The sequence below is a fragment of the Vitis vinifera genome, chromosome 3, assembly GCF_030704535.1.
Source record: "Vitis vinifera cultivar Pinot Noir 40024 chromosome 3, ASM3070453v1".
Lineage (NCBI taxonomy): Eukaryota > Viridiplantae > Streptophyta > Magnoliopsida > Vitales > Vitaceae > Vitis > Vitis vinifera.
Window position 1 is genome coordinate 1,957,105 of NC_081807.1, and position 18,593 is coordinate 1,975,697.

The 18,593-nt window shown below is 30.6% G+C and overlaps 3 protein-coding genes across 7 annotated transcripts in view; 2 read left to right on the plus strand and 1 right to left on the minus strand.

The window, feature by feature from the left end:
- Positions 1–1,686: 1,686 nt before the first annotated feature.
- LOC100260691 (protein EIN6 ENHANCER) lies at positions 1,687–4,093 on the minus strand. 2 transcript variants are annotated; one of them, XM_002280377.4, is made up of 4 exons: positions 4,011–4,093; positions 3,244–3,418; positions 2,744–2,811; positions 1,687–2,110 (listed from the first exon to the last, which is right to left on the minus strand). In XM_002280377.4, the coding sequence occupies exons 2-4, from the start codon at positions 3,416–3,418 to the stop codon at positions 1,979–1,981; spliced, it is 375 nt and encodes a 124-aa protein (XP_002280413.1). In that variant the 5' UTR covers positions 4,011–4,093; the 3' UTR covers positions 1,687–1,978. The 2 variants fall into 2 exon arrangements, with proteins under 2 accessions (XP_002280413.1, XP_010646620.1); XM_010648318.3 differs by having other exon boundaries at positions 3,244–3,429.
- Positions 4,094–8,868: 4,775 nt separating this feature from the next.
- On the plus strand, positions 8,869–15,128 carry LOC100255620 (probable hexosyltransferase MUCI70). Of its 3 annotated transcripts, none has more exons than XM_010648299.3 (8): positions 8,869–8,980; positions 9,095–9,425; positions 10,024–10,203; positions 10,424–10,495; positions 10,578–10,771; positions 12,889–13,304; positions 13,583–13,767; positions 14,722–15,128. In XM_010648299.3, the coding sequence occupies exons 2-8, from the start codon at positions 9,344–9,346 to the stop codon at positions 15,093–15,095; spliced, it is 1,503 nt and encodes a 500-aa protein (XP_010646601.1). In that variant the 5' UTR covers positions 8,869–8,980; positions 9,095–9,343; the 3' UTR covers positions 15,096–15,128. The 3 variants fall into 3 exon arrangements, with proteins under 3 accessions (XP_010646601.1, XP_059591783.1, XP_010646607.1); XM_059735800.1 differs by having other exon boundaries at positions 8,887–8,980; positions 10,051–10,203; XM_010648305.3 differs by lacking the exon at positions 8,869–8,980 and having other exon boundaries at positions 8,987–9,425; positions 10,051–10,203.
- Positions 15,129–17,386: 2,258 nt separating this feature from the next.
- The window catches only part of LOC100250435 (transportin-1), a 35,661-nt gene continuing 34,454 nt past the window's right edge, over positions 17,387–18,593 (plus strand). Inside the window, exon 1 of one of the 2 annotated variants that reach the window (XM_010648290.3) lies at positions 17,387–17,702. In XM_010648290.3, the coding sequence (XP_010646592.1) occupies positions 17,526–17,702 (177 nt within the window). In that variant the 5' untranslated portion in view covers positions 17,387–17,525. Of the gene's footprint in view, positions 17,703–17,758; positions 17,856–18,593 lie in introns of those variants that run through there. The other variant, XM_019218943.2, reaches the window with a different exon arrangement.

Consider the following 18,593-nt stretch of genomic DNA (forward strand, 5'->3'; position numbering starts at 1 on the left):
TTTTAAAAAAAAAATGTAAGAGAAATAAAATTTTAAATTTAAACTCAACAAATTTATTTATATATTACTTACAAAAATTATTATCGATATTTTTTTAGATTTTAATTAAACAAAAAATCTACCCAGTGAGATTTCTTATGTGATGAGTTCAAAAATGGATTTCCTTTCCGGGCCATTTAAGGAGGATGACGAAGTGTTTAGAAATCCAATGAAAATGTATTTATTGCATAAATACTTTTAATTTTATAAAAGAAAAAATCCGACAAGTTGTTAATGTGATGTAGCATTTTTCTTTCTAGAATTTATGAAAGGTTGAGGAGAAAATGTAAACAAATTTGTGTAGGCTGAAGGGAATGGGCAGTGGCATGGAATTGAAGAAAGAGGTTGGAAATGAGAAGAAAGGTGAAGTAGTTTCAAGAAGCAATAGCAAAATTGAAGAATCGAAAGCTGAGGAGCTTAAAGAAGAAGAGGAAGGAGAGAAAACAAAGGAAGAAAACCAGAATGTGAAAGCTGCTGGGGATATGAAGAAAAGGAAGATGATGATATGACTTGAAGACAATGATTTACCAAGTTGGGGAAAAGATGAATATCTCAACAAAGAGTTCCATTCTGCAAAAACATTTTCTGGGTATTCTGGAAGGCTTCAAGGCATTCTGGCTTCATGGCCTCGAGAGCACCTAACCCTCAGCAGATAGGAAGCAGAGAAGAAGGATCTTGCTAAAAAGCTTCATGCTGTAACAGCATCTGCCATCCTTTACAAGCTCCTTCTGCATGAATCCAGGTAATGCTGTAATATCAATTTGAAACATTTAAAATTTAGTTCAATAAAACACAATGTCATGGAGAATCATAGTACATAATAGTGCTTTACCTCAGCAAAAAACTGGCAGAGGAGCTATACCTCTTTGCTTGGCTCAGAGTCCCAACTTATCTGTGTTTGGCTACTGAGAAACCGTGGAAACTAAAAGATAGGCTTGCAGTGCTAAGCTTTCATTTAGATAAGGTCTTGTGTTTCTTTTATTTATCAATGCATTTAGCTGCTGGTAAAACAGGGGAAGTTATATATGGCTTGTAATCAATTATGTCATTTTCAGAGGTTTGATGAAGTGATCTTCTTCTACATTAAAATGTGTCTATAACCGTGTCTATTAAAACCCCTTACCCTAACCCCTGTAGGTATTGTTCTATCTATTTTGACCCCTAACTGACTGGATCCATCACGACTCCTGACCCCTATAGGTATTGTTCATTTTGAATCTACTAACCTCATGACTATAAAACCATGCTTATGCATGGATGATTTTGAGAAGCAAACAGAAAAAGAAAATTTATTTAGGCTGAAATGTTATTATACCATGTAGTAAGGTAGAGCAGCAACTGAATCACATATAAGACCAAGAAAATAACACAAGCTGAGCCAAAACCAGCACTAACTGTACACCAAGCATAAATAGGAGTCGGAAAATGCAGAAATTATGTACTTAACTCTCTAAAATAACTCATCAGAAGTTGCTTAAATGATAGAACTGCATATCCAAACACACACAAACACAGACACAAAGCAACCCATTTGAACATTTATTTTTTGTACCTGCTTGAATGTTGTTTCCTGATAGGCAAACTGAGACTATATAAAGCAGTGCCTAACAAAAAGGGGTGCACCCTATGTACAGCACACAGCAGAAATAAAGCAACCAAAGCTGTGCAGCATCTCTTCCTGCTTAAATTTTAAAAGGGGTTTATCAACAATATTCTTCAGTAACATTAATTTCATCTATCCAACAAATAGAATCTAAGTTGAGCATTCACGTCTATAAGACTTAGCATATAGTCTGACAAACTTGTAACTCGACCACTGAGGCCACTTTACACTTCTAACAAATAATCCTCTCTATCCCTTCCACGATGTGATAAAAAGGGACAGAATGCAGCAGCATAAGGATGTACTGAACAATCGCCTTCAGATTTCTGCAACAAGTTACTTCAGTACAACTTGAGCATTTCTAAGAGCCAGGTACCTCTGAACACTCTCATTGGGAATTAGTCTTATATGCTTGAACACTTCCGTATTAGCATAACGCAGAGTGGTCCTTGGATCAGAGTAAGGTGCCTGTATGTGAAAACAGTGTTCTTATGAGTTCCCCCCAAATAGATCATTCAAATGCAGATTGAAATTAATTTTCCACATAACATTTGTGGTTCTAAATGTATCTATTACGCTTTTCAATAGAATTTGCAAGGATTTTATTTGGTAAGAGGAATTTAACCAGTTTCAAGAAATGCTAACAAGCTACTCATGGTTAGTACAAGCTCAACAAGGAGCATATGGGATAAAGGATACACTTTTACAATGTTTGTCAATGCGTGGACATGAGGGCCGGAAGGGGTGAAAACATCATTAACGACAAAAAAAGGGGGAATTATGCTTTAGTTCAATCACCAACACCTTCACATGATTCCTTGATATGACTACCAAGGCAAGCTTTATTAGATACCAATTGAACAATGTAACAGATCAAGATAAAATGTGGTGGCTGGTTCCCTTTAAGAAATAGGGGTTTTAAGATTCATGTCAAGTAAGAGAAAGGTGGGAGGATCCTTTGCTGTAACTTCTTTTTAAGAAGAGGAAGACATGAGTTTGTCATTTAAACTGAATTCCCTCTTTTCCCAATAAAATCAATGCTTTTGTTTTTCTTTGCATATGATGACCCAGAGTCCATAAGTTGTCAGGACAGCAACATACCTCGAATCCAGTGATATCACAGATTTTCTTGCATGGATTCATCGAGGGTGGTGACTCGATATTAACATCTGCAAGACAAGATCAAGCGAAGATGTTAAAACTTATAAAGTGGAGATTAACATTAACAGTTCAAAGGCACTACTCTAAACCAAAGTTTCTACTGCTTAATATTTTATCATAAGTTCATGTTTGGGGTAATGGACTTTCCTTTTACAGCTGATGTCCAGTGCAGAAGAAGACATTACTTTCATCAAAGTTCCCATATAAAACTCAAACCAGCATCCAATACAATTTCACTCATAGTTTCAAACCATAAGTGGGTGAAACTTATAATGGTTGGTTAAAAATTTTGGAATTTCAAAGCTCCAGTAGAATACATGTGGAAAACAAATCAAACTAAAAGAAAAATTAACTATTATATCACAGAATAGACAATGGCGGCTTGTTCCATTTTTCCAATAACTAAATCAAACATGAGTAGTATGTGTTTAGAAGCTCACAATTAGGTTCATCGGGAGGATAATTCTGGTAATTTTCAGCTTGAATGATCTGTTTCAAATGTTTCCAGTGCCTGCCTCTTGCTTGACCTTTCGGGTATTTCTCGTGCATCTGAACCTTCTTGAAACTGAGGTAAGTTGGCAATACCATCTCTGCTTCTATCACCTCAGGCTCCATCTGAAATCAAACTAAAAAATAAATAATTTACTACACCAGAATTTCTCTCCCTAAATTTTACTTCCCGTGATAAACAAACATCCAGAGTTTCCTTCATTGGCAGTTGGGATAAATGCACCTCAACGGGTGGATTTCTCATTGCTAGGTTAAAAGAAACGAAAAACGACTTCAATATACATTCTTGCTTCCACAACCACTCACAACACGTCTTAGTGCAGAACACCACAGCTGTAATCCTAAAATGGCAAGCTTGATGATAGGGTTTTATCGTTTTCCTTATGTGATTGTGAAATTCAATGGAAATTTTAGCCCTAAACCCCAAATCTCAACTTCAAAAAATCCCCACTAAGCCCTAACTCCAAAACCCAAATTCTAAATCAAATCTGAACCGTAACGAACGCAACTAATAAATTGCCAGCAAAAATGAACAAACAGAATGATTGCAAGTTACAATTCGACGAGCATCCAAATTCAAATGAATCAGAATTAGAAAAAAAAAAAAAAAAAAAAAACCCTTAAAATCTGCATCTTTGGATCAAAATTTCAACACCAAACAATATTTGGGTGAGAAATAGAGGGAAACTTTCCATACCTGTAAAGGGGCCTTGTGACTCAATGCCAAATCCTTGGCAATAAGAGACGAGTGTACTTAGAGACCGGGTAAATGGCTTCAAAGGTTACGTATATAATTTCATGGTTCCTAATACGGCGTCGTTTTATGGAAATAAATTTTTAGTTTTTTCTATTTGATTAAAAAGATTAATAATAAATAAGTAATAAGTTAATAAAAAATTAATACTTAAAAAAAAATTTTGAATCTAGGTTTTAATTGCAAGTACACCAATCACATACGTGGAGTTGGAAAAAAAAAACATGGGAAAAAAATGTATAGTTGTTTCTTATAACTAAATGTTTTTTTGTGCTACATAAGTATTCTAAAGGAAGTCTTGTAGTAGGTATAAACGAAAAAGAAAGACAATTTCTTTGGGTTGAATAACAAAATTTGGATGATGATGATACAATTCCTATAGGATTGCCACAACATGGGCTTAGAGCTAAAACATATGCTTTTGTTGAGAAGGAAACAACAATTGAAACGTCTTTCTCATTTGCATATGTATCAATTTCTGCACTAAAGTCGGGTAAAAATATGAAAAAACTAAAAGCAAAATATACTAAAGTGGGGTTTGTTTTTTCACTTAATTTTAAATAGAACTTTAATACTTAATAGTGTTAAGTATTAGACTGTTTATTTTTTTAATATTTTATTTATATTAAGCATTAAAAGGTAAAGAAAAATTATCATGTTAATTTTTCTATTTATAAAAAATTAAATATTTTGACTTTTTATACTCAGCAAAAAATTTATAATAAATTATGAAAAAATAGAAAAACAAACTACCTAAAGTCTAAAATCAAATTACTTTCAACAAAAAACAAAAAAAAAACCAACACTCTCTAACATTATAAGTGAATAATTAAGGCCAGTTAGAACTAGCTTTTAATATAAGCAATCTTTAAAATTACACAAAAAAACAATTGTTTGAAGAGATTGCGAAGGTTGAAAGTACAAGTTATGTATTCATATGAAAGCAAATTAAGCTCTTATCGGTGGCATAAGTCAAGCTCAAGCTTTTCTTGCTTATCCAATTGATTGCCACGAACTTTGGTTGTTGATTAAATTTAAACCTATTTTTTTATGTGTAGCTTATGATGTAAATTATTTTTGTTTTTGACTTTTTTTGGTGACTACGCTTGAAGTTGTAGTATTGAAGCTCATGGATGATGATTGAAAGTCAAAATTCGATATATTATGTTTTCAACCTTATAAACACTTCTTTTATAGTTGTCTTTTCAATATTTGATTAATATATTATATTTTTTGTTAGATCCTTAAAAATTGATACTACGATAATGACGTAAACTATTTGATTGTGACACGTTTTATAAACAAAACTTAAACTAAAAAGAGTTTGTATAGTATGATCATGTCATTTCAACTTCATAAATAGATAAAGAGCATGATAATTTTTATTTGCATATGAATTTTATTTACTAAACATGGGTAAATCAAAACACCTAATTTTTTGAAACTCATTTCATTCGATAAATTAATTTTACAACTATTTTAATTATATTAGTTATGAAATACTTGATATTAGGTTATTTTTTATATGTTGATTTTACTTTTCTTCCATTTTTCCATTAAAATCAAACATGGGAAATTATTATTATTTTTTATTTTTTGAGAAAAAATTTATATAATTTTTGTCTTACCTTATTTTTCATTTAATTTTTCCTCTTTATTTTCTTTCTTTAACATTTTCTCAAAACCTAACATGGCTTACAAATATATTTAGTTCTTAGAAAATACCAAAAAAAGGAAAAAAAAATAAATTTTAAAATTTTTTTTTTCATATTTGGTTTTATTATGAAAAATACCCAAAAAAAATAATCAAATATAAGTAAATTTAATTATAAACTTATCTATTTTTAAATTATTTATTTTTTATATAGAATAGTTAAAATAAATAAAATGAGTTTAAAATAAATACGTAAAAATAAATTATTAGCTTTATTTTTTTTACTTTTTAATTTTATTTTTCTTTTCTTCTTCATCTTCCTTCCCTCACATTTTCTCTGGAAATTTTTCTGAACCATTAAAAGTCCTTTAGGCTTTGTCATCAACATAAGTCATAGATTTAATCCTAATTGCTGCATGGACAGCTTTGCAGATGGTGCCAATGAAAATGATTGGAGAATAAGTTGCCATATGAGAAATGGAAATTGAAGAGCGTGACACAATTAATCATCGCAAATAGACAATTGATTATGGGAATGTGCCTAATGATTGTCTCATTTAATATCATATTTTTATCTAATCAAAGAATTGGTAATTTATTTAAATCATTATTTAATAAATGATAGTTATCGTTATGTTTATTTTGCATATCTCTTTATTTACAAGATTGTCGGAGCTCTCATTATCTCACAAGAAAGATATTTAAAAAAGTTAAATTAAATTAAAATTGGTTATAAATTTATACATTTTTAATCATTTAAGACTTGTTTAGCAACTGTTTTTTATAACATTTTTCTGTTTTTCAAAACAAAAAAACATTATTTGATAATTATAAACTGTTTTTTTAAGGAAAAAAAACATGGTGTTTAATTGTTTTTTATTATTTTTTGAAGTTGTTTTAAAAAATAATTAGGCAAACATGTAGAATGATTACAAATAAATGAAGTACGAGATATAAAAACTATTTTTGAAAATATTAAAAACATTTCAGATCCCTTGTTTTACAAAACATCATAAAACAATTTTCAAAAACTATTATAAAAAACCGTTTTTCAAAATTGCTTTAAAAAATAGTTACCAAATAAAACCTTAATCTTTATATGAAAAAATTAAAATAAATTAAATAAGTTTGAAGTAGTATATAAAAAACCAAATTTATTACCTTTAAATCCAATTTTTTTTTTCATATTTTCCTTCAAATTTTTTGAAAACCAAACATAACCTAAAAACATCTTATTATATGGTCATCATAGAATTACAAGGAAAAATAAATGAATAAATACAAGAAACTTCTCTTATTTGATTATCTATAAAATATTTTTTTAAACATTTTGTTATTTCTATATATTTTTCCAAAACCAAACACATCCTAAATGATTTTCTTTGAAATAAAAACGATTATAATAAAGCGTATTGAATAATTCACAATATTTGTAATTTATGAGATATTATTAAGGATATACTCATACTAGAAATATATTGAATCATGTTTTTAATTAAAAATATTTTTTTAAATAAAAAATAAAATTTGTACTCTTTTTAATTAATTAATTTAATTTTGAATTTGAGTCTAGCTAGTACTAATTCTTTCTTAGGAGGAAAGGTAATTGTGAGAAAATTTTAAAACGTTAGTTCTAGCTTTCAAAATAAATGATAATTGAAAAATTATTGCTATATTTTTGTAAAAGAAAAAGTGATAATATATTTTTTTATATAATTTTAATAATAATAGCATATTAAACCGTATTATTAAAGGGAGATTTAATCATTTTATTTAAAATATGATCTTGACCATGATGTTTAAATTTTCGAAGAATGTCAACATGAGTATTAGATTAAATTTATGTAAAAAATTATTTTCATATTTGAATTTGTCAAATTAAATTAAATTTATATTAAATACTTTTTATTTTACTAATCTAGTAATTATTTTTCAATTCTAAAATAATTTCTTATTATTTTTATTTATTTTTTCCTTTTTTATCCACAATTGTATTTACATTCACTAGGATTCTCATTGAAATCCTTACACTATCATTAAGCATTAAAAATATATTAAGTTCCTTATTCTTTTTTCTTCATTTATTTTCTTCCTATCTCTCTATAAATTTAGCAAAATAATTGCTTTTCTCGCAAATAAGCATTTCCATCATATTTTTTTGAGTTGAAAGAATGAGTTAAAAGGAAATACTGAGTTAAAAGAAAATAATGAGTTGAAAGAAAAGAAAGAGATGTCGTCAACGGTGTTTGGAGTTATACAATCGTTTATTTTGCTTGTTTGACATTGTATTTCTAAATATCTTAAAAATATTCAATATTATACTTCTGAGCATCTTAATAATGTTCGAAACTATAGTTCAGACTTCTATTTATTATCCACTCTTCAAAGTTTTGGACACTATAACATGAATTTTGTTTTTTTGTTTTTTTTTCTTGTTTCTATTGCACTGTTTTAGGATTTCTCATTTCCATATCACTTCTAATTTTTTCACAATTGTTTTACGACGATAGTTTTGTCAAATGAGCTTCCAAATGAAAAAATAAGTTTTCATAAGCTTATATTAAAAAAAACAACAAAACATGAATCAAAGTTTATAAAATACAAATTTTAAGCCTCTATTTAAAAAATAATCAATATTTCATACATTTTTTTTTGTCAAAGGTATTACATTTGACAATTTAGGTATTACCTTTTAATAATATAGTTACTACTTTTTATCATCGTAGACACTATATTTGATCGATTAGTGCATGAAACTTGAATTATTTTTAAAAGATTTTTATTTTATAATTATTTTTATGTGAGCATGTGAAAACATACTAAACTTACTTTTTTCTTCAAAGAATATGATGTTTTATTAGGGTTTGTAGATAGAAAAAAAATGGGTTGAAAGAAAGAGGAAGAAGATGTGTTTAGAGAAAGAAGAATACGACAAAATGTTTTTTGTATTTTTAAAATTATCGGGTTGATGTATTAATAAGTTTTTAATTTTTGAGTAAATACATAAATAGGGTAGATACAAATACCAATTATATATTTTTTTTAGGAAAAATGTTCTCATTATTATTATTATTATTTTTAAATTTGATAAAAAATAACATTTTTTTTTAATATAAGTATAAATAATCCAAAAAAAATTATTTATTTATTGATCAAATACCCGAGTGCAAGAGCTCCAAGACACGGGCCGCAATACAGCCCGCAACGACGTCGTTCAGGAACTCCGCGTCAGCGCCTATATGTGCTTGAATCTCAATCTGTAAGTGTCACCGCTTCCACTTCAATTTCTCTTCTCTTCGAAACTGCATTTTATCGTTCTTTCTCATTTTCCAAACACCCATCTTGACATTTTTTTTTCTCGTTATTTTTTCAGTTTTCTTGAAAATCAAATTTTCAGCTGTAGAGAGCTCCAGATCTGTGCGCTTCCTAAATCATTAATAACTTATTTGCCCTAAAAGTCTCTTCCCTTTTTTATTTTATTTTTTGGGGAAATTGATGCGATTGTGAGAAGCCCCGACACCGGATAGATCTATAAATAATATCCTTTTGGTGTATTTTTTTAGTGGAATTTGTATGTGAATGTTGTGAAGAATATGAAGATGAGACGTACCAAACAGTGATAATGGAGACCGAAGTTCAGAGGTCTGTATCTTTGCGGCTAAACCGCAGAGGAGATCGGAATAATCAATTTCAGCAAAATAGAGGTAATTGAATTTAGTTATAATTTAATTAGGCCTCTGTTTGATTGCTGCGAAAACTAAGAAAAGAAAAGAAGATGTTTCTATGGTTATTCCTTTTTTCCAATTAGTTTGTTCTTTAAGAATGAAAAAAGCTGCTTGACTTGGCCAAATGGTTTTGTTAGCTTCTGAATGATGAAAAACCTAATGGTTATTTTGGTTTAGTTCCATTTTCAGAAAAGAGATTTTTGAGAGAAGACCCCTTTTTTTTTTATGTCTTTTTCCTTGAACAGAAAAACTGGAAACATATTTCTTGGTGTTCCCCGAAGTTGGGACCTTATTTTGTCCTTTCTCAGGGGAATAAATTTGCGTTGGGAAAATGAGACAGTTTGTTAAAAACAGAAGCAAACAGTGCCAAAAATGTGAAGGGGGTGGCTAAAAAGGATCCATCGGACTGAATCAAAGTGATTGGGTTTATGACTATTGCTTTGAGTTTAGTCTGAGTCATTTTCCCATTGGTTCACAACCAAAGAGAGCTTTATGGGATTTTACATATGGAATTGCTTGACCTTACATATAAGTAGACCTTGGTGAATCTATATTCAACAATGATGTGGTGATGCAGATGCTGAAGGTGGTTTATTTTCTTCAGAGAGGCTATCCCAAGACTATCCAATGAAGGCTGTTTGGAAGAGGGGATTCATTCGCCTGTTCCTTGTAGGGGGCATTGTGTGGATTTTACTCATCCTCACTGTATTATTATTTCATATCTGGTCTTGCGAATCTTCTTTTGCCTTTTTTTCAGGTATTTTGGAAAATAGGTTATGTGATTTCAATCTTGAAACACAATGCATGAATTTAAGTTGGAAAAAACCAATACATTGCAAATCATTGAAGTGAATTGGACTAAAATAGTGTGTGGGATTAATGAAAAGGTCATGTATAACTGAATTTTTGTCTCAGATCAAAATTTACATTGTTTTAATGGTTTGAAATAATTCTGAAGTTTTCTGCTTATTGTGCAGCTATCTGTAACAGAGAAAGCAAAGTATTTGTTGTGTTAGACAATATGGGACTTGTACCAAAGCCACAACATCGTAAGATTATAGAAATTTATCTTCAATAGAGTGTATATTTGTACTTATGATAATTGATATTCACTTGCTGATTTGCAATTAGGTTGTCCAATTCCCATTGCCAACGACCCAGACAAAGTAGTCATTCTACAGGGAAGAACCCCTGACAAAATTGTTCAAAACCTATCCTACATTGTGGAAGATAAGAAAAACGAATTTCAATCACCCCCACTATTTGGTGGCCATCAAAGCTGGCTTCAAAGGGAGAAAAGCTTTAGATTAAAGTCAACCATGAAGGTAATTGAAATATTCTCTCTGTACAGTCAGTTAGTTGAGTTTCTAGTTTATATTTTAACATAAAATTTTAGGTTCTTCATTCTTGTTTAGATTGCGCATGTTCTGCCTGAGAAGAAAGAAATTTAAGCTAAATTAGTATGAGGGCAAGTCCACGGTCATATCAATATATCCTAGTTTTTGGTTTTTGGGTATTCTCCTCATGGCTAAAGATTGGTGAAAACTTGAGTAGCAAAGCCTGAGGACCTTTCAACACACTTAGGAATTATTGTATTGTTCCCATATTACATTGAAATATTTTTCCCCTTGTCTCTAGTTTAATTTTGACCGAGAGTCATTTCACTGGCTGATATCTAGATCTCCAAATTGGTGGTGCATGTCTACAATATTTGTTAGGTTCTAATATTGGTGAATTTATATGGTAGGATTGGCCCCTTTTTTTTCTTTTTAAATTACAGAATCACTGTAACTAGTTGTTTTTCCCAAATGATGGATGAAAATTTTGCCTCTTAAATAAAATGGAAAAATTGTAAGTGAGTTTACAATATCAGAATGGACATCTTTATCACTAGCTAATTTAGTTCTAGATCAAGCAGAGATAATATAGCTGAAAAAAGGAGACCTCTTTTCCACCTGATCTTTTCTTCTACCAAGTTGAACTTGAACTAAACTAAAGAGTGCTTAGGGAGATTGGACTACTTTACTTCTCTCTTATATGAGATTCTTAGTATGATTTCTAGATGGCATTCCATATAAAATTTTGAGGTGTGTTAAAATCATTAGTAATGAGCATAGTTTCGTCTGCAATCATGGAGGAGTCTCAGTAGTGAGTTCTTGTTCATTACTTTTGTTTATTCCTTTTACAGAATTAACTTAAAATAAATAAATAATTATTAACATTGTTTGCCAAATTGAAAACCAGTCAGAGGACTTGATAGGATTCTAGGAGTTATACAACTAGAATGGTAGTACTGCCCATCTTCCGTTCTGTTGATTACAATATTTCCTATTGCTGACATGCATGATAGTAAATTGGTTCTTGGTAATTGAAAATATTGAATATTCTATTGTAGGAATGTTCTTGTCACCGGAAAGACACCATGGCTTCTAGTCTAGTTATCTTAGAGGACTGAGTTTAGAATGTTAAGAGTTCTGGGCTTTTCAAGGCAAATAGTGATTACCACTGTAGTAGTGTTATCCAGGAAAAACAATTATCTAACTGTTAGTCTGCAGTTAGGATCTTATAGTTGTTTTTTATGAACCGCATAAAAGACCTTGTTTTGTTATGTATTGATTTAAGAAGAATGGTAATGAGTGATTTGGCTTATTACCTTGATTGAGCATGAAAGATGTCTTTGCGCAGATTGAAGAATAAAGACAATACTCTTGATTAAACTCACATATTTTCTGCTTCTTTTTTTCCTTGTAATTTCTGGGGAAGCTTCATGAACTGTTACAAAGGAATGCAGGTTAAGGGGATTCTTTGATAAATTGGAGTTTCCTTTTTGGGAAGCAAGGAAGCAACTAAGTGTAGTGGTCTTTGAGAAAACAAAAAAGGTCTTATAGATTTGGTCCATTTGGAAGATAAGGGAATGGGGTCAGTTTTAGACCTGTTTGGGTGTTTGTTTACTTTTCTTTTTTTGGCTGGTTTGGTGGTGGGTGTATAGGTATTGTTTACCTTGGGTTGCTCTATTGGCGTCTCTTTTTTAATAGATCTTTTTCTTTACCTATAAAAAAAAAAAAAAAAAATGGAAGATAAGGGAATGGGGAGAGTTGTTTCTATCAAATTGGAATGAGAAAATCTTCTAATTCTTTTAATTATTTCTAAAAGGAATATATATATATATATACATATATGTATGTATGTATGCATGCATGCATGTATACATCCTAAAAAAAATTAAAAATAGTTGGGATCTTTATAGCTGAAATTTCTTGCTTATGATATGTACTTTTATTAACTAAATGAAAAAAAAAAAAAAAGATTATCTCTTTGCATCAGTGCTATTGAATTATAGAGCCCCTAATTTGATATATATTATTATATATTGTTTAGCAACCTTGCCTTATTTTCCCAGTTGGATCAGTATGGTTGTGCCTTACAATGCTCTGCCTTTCAGGTGCACTGTGGCTTTATGCAAAATGGGGGTGCAGAAATGAACCCGATAGATATCAACTATGCCAAGAAGTGTAGGTTTGTGGTTGCATCTGGCATTTTCGATGGATATGATACCCCTCATGAGCCTTCAGATATAAGCGCCCGTTCTAAAAAGCTCTTCTGTTTTCTTATGGTGATGGATGAGATATCTCTTGATTTCATCAAGAAAAATGTTACTGTTAAAGAGGATGTTGATGGGGGGTTATGGGTGGGTATTTGGCGTCTTGTTCTACTGAAACATCCACCTTATGATGAGCCTAGAAGGAATGGGAAGGTTCCTAAGATATTAACCCACAGGTTGTTTCCTGAGGCACAGTACAGCATTTGGATTGATGGGAAAATGGAGTTGATGGTTGATCCATTACTCATCCTGGAAAGGTATTTTCTTATGTATTTCTCTTAATAATATGCAAGTTGGATTCTTAACATGTGATTTTTTAAGATGAGCTTTTAAAATGTTGTGTGAGAAGATCCACACATACTTACAGTTCTTTCAATAGGTTGATTGTTAAGTTAACATGATTGAATAGACAGTTGATTGAAGAACCCTCCTGGTTTGGACCTATATTTGGTCACTGTCATTCCTTAGCATTTCTTTGAATGAGCTAGATGGAGAAATAACTTGATAAACATCATGTGATATATGTGATTTGCAGATATTTGTGGCGTGGGAAGCACACCTTTGCCATTGCACAGCACAAGCATCATCACAGTATATATGAGGAGGCTGATGCAATCAAGCGGAGGAAGCGTTATGCACGGCCTCTTATAGATCTCCACATGAAAATATACAGTTATGAGGGTATGAAACCCTGGAGTCCAAAGAAAGGGACTATTAGTGGTAAGAGGGGAACTCCTCAACATATTTTGGTTCTATAGTTCTCTTTGGTTTTTATTTTAAGTAACAATCAGACTTGACCTCAAGGTAGTAATAGTGAGGGCACCTCATGCCATTGTACTTATGTACTTGCTAAACATGAACACTACTGTTTGATTCATGGAAAATTGGAATGAAAATATAAGGGAAAGAAAATATAAAAGAAAAATAGAAGAAAAGAAAAAAACTAGGGAAAATAAAAAATATATTTAAAGTTAATAAATTATTTTTATATACTATTTAAACTCATTTCATTTAATTTAACCCTTTTGTATGGTGAGTGAATAATTTTAAAATGTATTAGTTTGTAACTAATTTTAATTATATTTTATTTGCTTTGCTATTTTCTATAGTAATACCAAAGATGAGAAAACAATTTTCCTTAATATTTTCTTTTTCTTTTTTTAGTACTTTCTTGGAACCAAACATAGCATAAATGTTGTCTCGAGAAAGAGGGAAAGGATAATCATCTTTCTCCAGTTCATATGAATGAAGATCTTTTAATTCCTAGACTACTCCCTTCTTATTCTTTAGTTTAATATTTTGGTTTGCTGCCAACCAAAATGAATTTAGGAGCCAATAAACTGGCTTCCCTTTTGCTTCTGCATGCCTGAGCCCAGATCTCCTTTCAACTTACATGTGCTTCTATCTCCAATCAGATGGAGTAACAATGATTCAAGAAAGTATTGGTTTAATTGGTTTGTAAACAAACCTTCTATTAGACTATTACATTGCCCAGAAAGTTGAAAATTAGGAGAAAAAAATATAGATTCTTGGGGTTAACTTCTGCCAAAAGCTCTTGATGACGAATAGCAGCATCCTATCTTCTGTACTGGTTTATATTTAGGCAATATCTTCCTTTGTGATTCTGGTAATTCCCCTATTATCATGTATCATTGACACATTTGTGAAATGCAGATGTTCCAGAAGGGGCTGTTATCATACGGGAGCACACTGCACTGAATAACTTATTTAGCTGCTTGTGGTTCAACGAGGTCAACCTCTTTACCCCAAGAGACCAGCTGAGCTTTGGCTACGTTGTGTACAGGTTGGGCGGTTTATTCAAGTTCTTTATGTTTCCAAACTGCGAGTACAATTCACTGTTTGTGTTGCACCCACACACACGAGAGCATTCTTCTGTTGTAGAGTGGGTGAAGTCACTTGATGAATTTAAGACAAATAAAACCGGTTTGAAAGAGAGTAGGGGCGGATTGGGGTTATGGACTCCTTATCCTGGAAACCTGGATTCAGTTATCCTACCACCTGTAGCAAGAACATCAAAAGCAGGCTGAGGTTCAATTCAATGCATTTGGTCTTTCTTTTCATGCTTCTTTCTCAGTGATTCCTTTATTCTTCCACCTGTATATTGTTCTTGGTTGCTTCATCAGGAAGAATTTTGAGGCCCCATTGCTGAAAATAAATAAATGAAATAACTTTCTATTCATGTGAATGAGAGGGTTGGAAGTTGGCATCAGTTTCCCTTTTTCCATTTTAGGTGTGGTGGGACTTGGGATGGTTTCTTGGATTCCAATTCCATGATTTAATAGGCTATGAAATGAACTGACTTTGTGAAAATGACTTTCGCATTCCCACTCTTTGGTTGGGGAAAATAGAGGTAAGCAAAAAAAAAAAAACTAGCTTCATATATTTCATGTTCTCAATTTTTAAAATTAGAAAATGTTAATAATTTTTATATGAAAAATAAATGATTTTAAAATTTAAAGATATTAAATTTATATTTTTTAAGTGAGAAATATATATATATTAAAAATAAAAAAGAGGAAGGTATGGAAAATGATGAATGTTTGTTTGATATATAAAGTTGGAATGACAATATTTTTAGAATTTCCTGAATAGAATGGATAGAAGATTCTTCTTTCCTATTCTAATATATTGGACTAGTGTTGAAATGTTGAAATGTTTAAATTTTTGTCAAATTGTGTACTTGTGAAAGCATGGTCAAGTCCTTAGTGGCCTTGAGATTTTTCAAAATTTCAGGGCGTTATAAAACATTTCATTATTTGTGTAAATATGGTAATTTTGTCCTTGATATAAGACATTGTTTTATGTGGAAGTGTTTTTAAAATAATTATTGATCGATAGCCTATTTGGTAGTTGTTCTAAAATGTGTTTCTAATTTTTTGAACACATGAAGTTTTTTATCATTTAAGTATTAAAAATGTTAAAAATATTTTTTGGAATAACTACTAAACACATTCTAATAGCTTGTTCGATACTAATTTTAATATTTCTAACACTTAAATTTGTTATTTTTCAAATGTTAAAAATTATAGAAATATTTCTTAGAATTACTGTTAAACAGGTTCTAAGTATTTATCCATAAAACACAATAGGTCATTTTTTAGATTTTTAAAAGTATTTCTTAAATTTTGCTAAACACCTATTTTTTTTTTTATAAATATTTTTGATATCAAAAACTCTTTCTATAATCTCTACCGAATGGGTTTTCAATCTTTCTAAAAATAATATGAGAGTAGCATCCACTTTGATTTTCGATTCTATAATTTTTAAAGTAAGGATACAATTTTACTCAACCAAAATAGTTTCTTCTATACATTTTTAACATTTGATGAATGTAGGAATTTTGAATTTTAATTTCCAAACAATATATGTATATTAATGTAAGGAAATATATATATATATATATATATATATATATATTTATTTATTTCACTCATAAGTTTATATGATCTAATTAGCTTATTTATTTAAAATGAGTTAAATAAGAGTAAAGTGGGTTAGTGATATAATTAGTTTTAATTAACATAATTATTAAATAAATCAGTTCGGATTAAATTCGTATTATGTTAGTCGATCAAAAATAACTTATTTATTAAATGAGTTATGTAGATTAACATGAACTTTAATCAAATATGATTATATCATAATTAAATAAATGAAACTAAATTTTGATCCCAATTATTTTGATGGATTAAATCAAACTTTGTTATCCTTAATTATAACTCAAGCTTGATTTGGGCATTTCAAGGTTTCAAGTTATACATACTCGTTTTATGTCAATCAATAAGATATATTAAAATTGCTTATTCGATGGACAAATTTCTCATAGAATGAACTAAATTTATGAAAATGTATTTTTATTTTTATTTTTGAATAGAACATTGTCCTATTTCAATCCATGATCCACATGATCCAACCACTCACATTCTTGGAAATATTTTTGCATATAATAAAAATAATTTTATTTTTTGAATAATTTTCAAATACCCTAAAATTGTAAAAATCCCATTAGAAAAAAAAAAAAAGAAGAAGAAAAACGTTTGAGAATGAAATAGTTTTTCAAGGTATGATTTTGTCTCATGCCAATCAATGTTCACATGATCACAGATAATTATTTGATTGGAGAATAGTTGTCCAGGTCATCAAAATTATGGTATTTTTGAAAATATTATTATTATTATTTTGGATAATTTTTAAATAATTTAAATTTATGAAAATTCAATTATGTAAATATATATTTTTATAGAATAAAAAATTAATAATAAAACTTACATTCAATTACATATACATGATTAGCATTATAAAAAAGTATGAACTATAAAATTGCCCCCAGTCCCCATCCCAAAAATCCTACCATTTTTTCTCTCTTCCCTTTCTACTGTCTCTCTCTCTCTCTCACAGCCAAAACCTCTGAACCTGTCCAGAAGCTAAATCTCTCTCTCTCTCTCTTCCCTCAAAACATGGCGGCGACAGCCTCGTGGCAGCCTCAAGAGGAAGGCTTCAATTCGATCTGTGCCCTACTCCAACACCAAATCTCTCCTTCCTCCGATAAGTCTCAGATTTGGCAGCAGCTCCAGCACTTCTCTCACTTCCCCGATTTCAACAACTACCTCGTCTTCATTCTCGCCCGCGCTGAGGTGTGCTCTTCTGATATCTGAAGTTTTGAAGGGGTTTCGTTGATTTGGGGGTTTTGGGGATCGTGGGTTGGGTAGGGTTTTGTTGGAATGGTGGGCCGGGTTGATTTTTGAGGTGTTTGGATCCGTTTGATTGGTTGTTCGGTTGTGGTCTGGGTACAGTTCTGCTTTTATTCATTGGTTTCGAGTTTCAATGTGATGATCACTTGATTGATTGTTGAGTTCCGGTTTGAATACTGTTCTGCTTTTGTATTTTTTTATAATTGAAAATTATAACGCGTCCAAAAACATTGTGTTCGAATTGTAAGAAGTTTTATAGATTTTAAGAACATGCAATGGTGGTTTGGTTGAGCGTGCAGTTGTGTTTTGGATATAGAAATGGAAATAATTATTTTTTGTGTTTTAGAAACATTTGTCTTCCATTTATGAATTCGAGGAGTGAAAGTACAATATCATACCCTTTATTGGAAAGAGGTTGAAAGTTTTGTTTGTAAGAATAAAGGACAGAGTATGAGAGTGTGTCAAATTGCAGTTTATCATCGTGGTCTGGGGAATGTGAGGAAGACGATGGTGTGCTTTTACTTTTCTTGCTTTTGAAATGAAAAGTTGTAGTGTCTTTTTTTTTGGGTCTTAAATGCTAAGAATGTACTTTCAGTTTTTTGGGCTTTTGTGTGGGTTACCTTGGTTTTTGTTTTATTCTTTTTCACAGTCATAAGAAGGCCTTTCTTATAGAAAAATTCATCTAGGTTATTTCCTCCATAATATATGTTAGAGAATGCAATGCAAGCTGCAGTGCTGGTCACGCTGACTTACTGGCATGTGATTTAATTTTTAACACAACCAGGGCAGTTGTTTATGTGTCTCTTTGATGAAACATCTTGGGTTGAGTTAGTC

Bases quoted from the DNA above. Each gene is read 5' to 3' on its own strand.
- LOC100260691 (XM_002280377.4), bottom strand. From the start codon at position 3,418: ATGGAGCCTGAGGTGATAGAAGCAGAGATGGTATTGCCAACTTACCTC. The intron at 2,812-3,243 runs GTGAGCTTCTAA...CTTGTCTTGCAG, and splicing joins TCCTCCCGATGAACCTAATT to ATGTTAATATCGAGTCACCA. The intron at 2,111-2,743 runs GTATGTTGCTGT...TTTCACATACAG, and splicing joins GTGATATCACTGGATTCGAG to GCACCTTACTCTGATCCAAG.
- LOC100255620 (XM_010648299.3), top strand. From the start codon at position 9,344: ATGGAGACCGAAGTTCAGAGGTCTGTATCTTTGCGGCTAAACCGCAGA. The intron at 10,204-10,423 runs GTATTTTGGAAA...CTTATTGTGCAG, and splicing joins TTCTTTTGCCTTTTTTTCAG to CTATCTGTAACAGAGAAAGC. The intron at 10,772-12,888 runs GTAATTGAAATA...TCTGCCTTTCAG, and splicing joins GATTAAAGTCAACCATGAAG to GTGCACTGTGGCTTTATGCA.